Here is a 6,808-nt window from a genome sequence, read left to right as displayed (position 1 = left end):
TATTGTATGAAACCATTTATATGGTATGTTCTCAATAGGCAAATCTATGGAGACATAGATTAGTGGTTGCCAGGGGTTGACAAGGGTGGAAAGTGGAGAGTGCTACTGGGTTATGAGAGGGGTGATAAAAATGTTTTGGAATTAGATAGTGGTGATGGATGTACATCTTTGTGAATACACTAAAAACCAAGAAATTGTACACTTTACGGGGTAACTTATGGTATGTGACGTATACGACAACTTAAACATTGGGGGGAAAATAACGATCAGAAGTGTTATTTTCTGCATACATTTTATGTGCCAGGCACTGTGGCAATTATAAACTCTGTTTATAAACTCTGCCTCACTGATCTCACAGTTTTGTCAACAGTGCATATTTCACATTGATAATTTTAGTGACTATGTGAGTACCTACCATGCCACCAACCTTTCTAGCATCCTGGAGGATTCCCAGATGAATAACACCTGGTCCCTGAATATCTGAGTCCAGGTATACACATGAGACAGGCTGGGACCTGGGACCATTTCCTGCAGTGCTGCAATGCTTGCACCTAAACAAACGTCTCCTGGAGTAACAAAATACAAAGAAACTATAAGAGACTAAAAATATGTGCATGCACAGTTGGGGCAAATTATGGGCAAGAAATAAAAAGATCAGAAAAACCCCATTGCCACTTCTGGAGAGCTGGGAGCAAAGGGAGCAAAAGCAGGGTACTGCCCATGCCCCCTGCAACCAACACCACCAAATGCATGAGCAAACCACCTAAGCTACCCCTCCAGCCCACCCCTGGACACACCCTACCCTCACCCCATATAAGGAACCAGCTCACCTGCGCCCCACCCTCTACCTTCGGGAACTAGCAAGGGAACCTGTTACTCGGTTTTGCTCCTTCCTGCAGCCACAGAAGCCCCCAAAAAGCCTTGTCTGAATTTCTTGACTGGCCTCTTACCCATTTCTATTGATTGGGGAAGGCCAAGAACCCTGGTCTATCACACACAGGTGTGTACATCAAGCTCCAAGAGGAGCCTGTTGATTTCCGGAAAAGAGCCAAGACAAACACCTGTAACCAAGGAAACAGAGCGCTATTTCATCCGAAACGGCCGCCAGCGCCTCCAAGCATCCACGTCGTTAGCGGTGCCAGGAAGTGACGTCACGCCCAAGTTCCGGTCCCGCCTCGGTCTACGCGCTGCCGTATCTCCTGTAACCCTGCGGTACACGTGCGTGCGCCAGGTGGTCGCTGCGGTAGCATGGACGCTTTGGATCGAGTTGTGTAAGTGCAGTGGGTTCTTTCCCCGGGTAACGTTGGGGAGAAGGGCCTCTGTAGCGGGACGGAGGAGTAGCGTCTCTGCCTCCCACTCCTCCTGGCCGCCCACGCTCCTTCCTCGCACCCATTGCCACTCCGTGAGGATGTATCCACTAGTTTGGGTCTCCGTGTGTTGGGGCGGCCTGCGGGGAGACGGAGAGCAGGGAAGGCCGTGTGTGGGAGCCGCGGCGTGGAGGTGGCACCGAGGCGTTGGCCGCTTTTATCCTAGACAATTAGAAGTGTCTCGGCTTTCGCAGAAGTGAGAGGAAGGTGGGAGAGGTGTTCTGGCCACAGAACACCTGAGTGAGGTGCTCTGAGCACAGGCCTGGGAATGTGACAGATTTAGGTGACAGTCCGGGCCCGTCCACTTAAAGCTATGCGACTGGGCCATTTAGTCTCCGTAAGTCTCAGTTTACTCTGTAAAATAGCGTTCATAATAGTCGTACTTCATAGAACTGTGAGGAATATTTGCGAGAATGTATGTAAAGGCTTTGCGGCAGTACGTAGAGATGCTCATTAGCTTTTTTTCTTTTTCCCAAACTTGTACACTTCTCTGAGTTATCTTTGGGTAATGTCTGCTTTATATTAGTACAGAAAATGTTTATCGATCTCATAAATAGTTCTGCTATTATTTGCTATGGTTTTCTTGCGTTTTACCTGGGTTAACGTAATCAAAAGGACAAATTATTCTTTTGGTCATTAAATTAGGGATTTTTGCACATGTGCTGAATATTCCTCTGCAGGTGTGGGGACCGCAAAGATGAGTAAGACTAGTTTACTGTGTCATTGTGGGACAAACAGCTAATAAAACGTACAAGGTGTTATTTGCATTAGTTGCTGGTTAGTCAGAAGCAATAAAGTACATGGAATATAGAACATACAGCACTTTTATTGGGTTATAGACACACTAACTCTCTCTTGGTTTGACTTAAAAAGTACTGTGTATCTTTATCAACCAGTAAATGATTAGAAGCTTTAAATGTGCTTGACATTTTATCTGGTGAATTTTTAAAATCTGCATGGTAAAGTCAGTTCGTGTATATTCTGTTTTTCTTTTACTTCACGAAGTGTCCATGGGACCGGAAGGAGGGAGGGTCATAGTTATTTAAGAGAAGAGGAATTATTTCAGTAGATGGCAGAGAACTGTTGGAAAATCAAGATTCTCACTGTAGTGTAAGCAGAGGTGAACAGAGTGTATAAAAGCGTTCTACTCCTGCTGTCACATCATAAAATCAGAATAATGGATTTGTTTTCCCTCCATATCTTGCAGAGTGATTGGTCTAGGTTAGTTTTTGTTTTTTTTTAATGCCTTTTTAATTTTTTGGCTGCGTTGGGTCTTCGTTGCTGCGTGCGGGCTTTCTCTAGTTGTGGCGAGCGGGGGCTACTCTCCGTTGCAGTGCGCGGGCTTTTCATTGCAGTGGCTTCTCTTAGTTGCAGAGCACAGGCTCTAGGTGTGCAGGCTTCAGTAGTTGTGGCTCGTGGGCTCTAGAACGCATGCTCAGGAGTTGTGGCGCACGGGCTTAGTTGCTCCGCGGCATGTGGGATCTTCCCGGACCAGGGCTCGAACCCGTGTGCCCTGCATTGGCAGGCGGATTCTTAACCACTGTGCCACCAGGGAAGTTCTATCTCTTTTTTTAAATAAAAGGTTTAGAAAACAGTAATAAAAGAATGCTGGGAATATAAAAATGGGAGTCTTTTTAAAGACTATATCTAATAAAATTAACACTTATTTAACAGTAATAACTGAATATCTTTTACTAATATTTCCCTAAAAAGTGAGATTTTGTTTAGTGGTGGAATCCTAACTGATAAATGTCATGTAGTGTCTCTGTTGATTTTTAAGAATTTGCACATAAGTCATGGTTTTGTAATATGAGGAAAATGTTTTAAGATGTTATGAATTGTGATTTTTCCAAATAGAAAGCCCAAAACAAAAAGAGCCAAGAGATTCCTTGAGAAAAGAGAACCGAAACTCAGTGAAAATATTAAAAATGCTATGCTGATTAAAGGGGGCAATGCAAGTTCAACAGTGACACAAGTACTTAGAGATGTGGTACGTATATATATACTTTTTAAATGGTGTTGAAATCATTTTAGGAAATTTTTAGCATACTAGTTGGACTGCCTGAGAAATACATAGATAAATTTGGCTTGCCTTAAGAAATACTAGCCTTAGAGAAAAGCTAACGTCTCACCAAGGCACTGACTACTGGTTTTCCTTACAGCAGCTAGTTCCCTTAGTAAATGTCACCTGATTTCAATTACTAGCATTTGATTTACTCACATTTCAGGAACATATCTAATTTGTAAAATGAGGTAACTGCATATTACTATCTATTTATTCTTTCAACAATACCAATTACTGTGCTAGGTGCTAGGAATTAATAGTTACATAAGACACAGTCTTTCCCTTCAGTGAGCTTGGTGAGGAAGACAGATAAGTAAAAGTTAACAGCATTGTGAATGAAGTGCTGTGCTGGAGGTACACACAGGGTAGGATGGGAGGCTGAGTTAAAATCCCACAGGGATTGCCACACACAGGATGGGCTTCCTAGAGATGACACTGAAGTTTCATTTTGAAGGAGGAGTTGGAACAAGAAGGAGAAAAGGAAGAGGAAGAGAAGGGCTTCCAAGGCTGAGGAAAAAGCTTGTGCAAAAGGGCGTGTGAATGAGCATGATGCATTTGGGGAACGGCAGATAATTGGGGATGGCTAAAGGAGAGTGGGCTAGATGAAGCTAGAATTTAAGGAAATGAAGGGAATCATTTAAATTGAATAGAATATTGAAAGGGCATAGAAATTTTTAATTAGGAAAGTCCCAGCTAAGAATATTAAGCTCGTGTTGCAAGTTATAAGTGATCAAAAGGGAGCCATGCAGAAGATAGCAGAATAGGATTCAGGGACCAGGATAATCTTGTATAATGACTGTTATAATGCTTGATTTTTACCTCTGCTTTTCAGAATGTGTTTTGTTTTGAAAGCTATAAATTATGTTTTACAGTATGCACTGAAGAAACCATATGGAGTTCTGTATAAAAAGTAAGTCATGATTTCTTTTATTTCACTTATTAAATTATATTGTTTTGTTATAAAAGTAACAACCAACCACTTTATGGGAGATTTAGAAAAATATATTTTTTTTAAATAAATTTATTTATTTTATTTTTGGCTGCATTGGGTCTTCGTTGCTGCTCGCGGGCTTTCTCTGGTTGCGGCGAGCAGGGGCTACTCTTCGTTGCGTTGCATGGGCTTCTCATTGCAGTGGCTTCTCTTGTTGAGGAGCACAGGCTCTAGGCGCGCAGGCTTCAGTAGTTGTGGCACATGGGCTCAGTAGTTGTGGCTCGCGGGCTCCAGAGCGCAGGCTCAGTAGTTGTGGCGCACAGGCTTAGTTGCTCTGTGGCATGTGGAATCTTCCCGGACCAGAGCTCAAACCCGTGTCCCCTGCATTGGCAGGAGGATTCTTAACCACTGCATCACCAGGGAAGCCCCAGAAAAATATTTTGGTTAAAAAATGCTACAGTTCCTTACATACATAGCTATGAGTATTTTATTTTTATTTAATTAATTTATTTATTTAAAAATATTTATTTATTTGGCTGCGCTGGGTTTTTAGTTGTGGCGTGCAGGATCTAGTTCCCTGACTAGGGATCGAACCCCGACCCCCTGCATTGGGAGCACGGAGTCTTAACTGCTGGACCACCAAGGAAGTCCTGCTATGAGTATTTTAAAATTTGTTGCTTTCCCGTCTGTGTTTTCATTTGTACTGAATATTCTTACAGAGTTGTAATCATAGCATGTATGTATTATTATTATTATTATTTTTTTTTTAAACAATTTTTTTTTTTTTTTTTTTTACTAGCAGCCTTTTATTTATTTATTTATTTTAAATTTATTTTATTTATTTATTTTTGGCTGTGCTGGGTCTTCGGTTCGTGCGAGGGCTTTCTCTAGTTGCGGCAAGTGGGGGCCACTCTTCATCGCGGTGCGGGGACCGCTCTTCATCGCGGTGCGCGGGCCTTTCGCTATCGCGGCCCCTCCCGTTGCGGGGCACAGGCTCCAGATGCGCAGGCTCAGCAGCTGTGGCTCACGGGCCCAGCTGCTCCGTGGCATGTGGGATCTTCCCAGACCAGGGCTCGAACCCGTGTCTCCTGCATTAGCAGGCAGATTCTCAACCACTGCGCCACCAGGGAAGCCCTGTATGTATTATTTTTAAATAGTAATAGACTTACAGAAAAGTTACAAAAAGAGTAGAGTTCCCATATACCCTCTCCCAGCATCTCTTAATGTTATAACTTCCATAACCATAATACAATTATCAAAAGTAAGAAATGAACATTGGTACAAAAATGTTAATTAAATCACAGGTTTGATTTGGTTTGCACCAGTTTTTTCTTTTTCTTTTTTTATAAATTTATTTATTTTATTTATTTATTTTTGGCTGTGTTGGGTCTTCATTGCTGCGCACGGGCTTTGTCTAGTTGCAGCGAGCAGGGGCTACCCTTCGTTGCAGTGCGCAGGCTTCTCATTGCGGTGGCTTCTCTCGTTGTGGGGCATGGGCTCTAGGCGCATGGGTTTCAGTAGTTGCGGCATGCGGGCTCAGTAGTTGTGGCTCACGGGCTCTAGAGCACAGGCTCAGTAGTTGTGGCGCACGGGCTTAGTTGCTCTGCGGCATGTGGTATCTTCCCGGACCAGGGCTCAAACCCATGTACCCTGCATTGGCAGGCGGATTCCTAACCACTGCGCCACCAGGGAAGCCTCAGTTTTTTCATTAATATCCTTTTTGTCTTCCAGGATCCCACATTGTGTTGAGTTGTCACATCTCCTTAGTCTCCTCCAGTTTGTTACAGTTCCTCAATCTTTCCTTGTCTTTGATGACCTTGACACTTTTGATGAGTATTTGTCAGTTATTTTGTAAAATATCCTTCAGTTTGCTCTTGTCTTAAGTTTCTCATGAGTGGATTGAGATTATGCATTATGGGCAAGAATGCCACAAAAGTGACGTGCTGGGGCTTCCCTGGTGGCGCAGTGGTTGAGAATCTGCCTGCCAATGCAGGGGACACGGGTTCGAGCCCCGGTCTGGGAAGATCCCACATGCCGCGGAGCAACTAGGCCCGTGAGCCACAACTACTGAGCCTGCGCGTCTGGAGCCTGTGCTCCGCAACAAGAGAGGCCGCGATAGTGAGAGGCCCGCGCACCGCGATGAAGAGTGGCCCCCGCTTGCCACAACTAGAGAAAGCCCTCGCACAGAAACGAAGACCCAGCACAGCCAAAAATAAATATAAATAAAATAAAAAAAATATTTAAAAAAAAAAGTGACGTGCCTTTTTCAGTAAATCATACCAGGGAGTACATGATGTCTTATTACTGGTGTTGTTAACCTTGGTTAAAGTGATGTCCACTGGGTTTCTCCACTAAAAAGTTTCTATTTTCCCCTTTGTAATTAACAAACGTTTAGAGGAGCTAGTTAGAGACTGTGCAGATAATCCTATTTCTCCTCAAACTTTT

The 6,808-nt window shown here is 43.5% G+C and overlaps 1 protein-coding gene across 3 annotated transcripts in view; it reads left to right on the top strand.

Annotated features, from left to right (window-relative positions):
• Positions 1-1,167: 1,167 nt before the first annotated feature.
• RPF2 (ribosome production factor 2 homolog) overlaps positions 1,168-6,808 on the top strand; it is a 40,728-nt gene continuing 35,087 nt past the window's right edge. The window contains exons 1-3 of one of the 3 annotated variants that reach the window (XM_007190703.2): positions 1,168-1,271; positions 3,225-3,357; positions 4,305-4,342. In XM_007190703.2, the coding sequence (XP_007190765.2) occupies positions 1,249-1,271; positions 3,225-3,357; positions 4,305-4,342 (194 nt within the window). In that variant the 5' untranslated portion in view covers positions 1,168-1,248. Of the gene's footprint in view, positions 1,272-3,224; positions 3,358-4,264; positions 4,343-6,808 lie in introns of those variants that run through there. The other 2 variants (XM_057528140.1, XM_057528139.1) reach the window with 2 other exon arrangements.

This window comes from Balaenoptera acutorostrata, chromosome 14 (assembly GCF_949987535.1).
Source record: "Balaenoptera acutorostrata chromosome 14, mBalAcu1.1, whole genome shotgun sequence".
NCBI classification, from domain to species: domain Eukaryota; kingdom Metazoa; phylum Chordata; class Mammalia; order Artiodactyla; family Balaenopteridae; genus Balaenoptera; species Balaenoptera acutorostrata.
The sequence above is the reverse complement of the archived record's forward strand: the minus strand, read 5'-3'. Positions and strand labels throughout refer to the sequence as shown.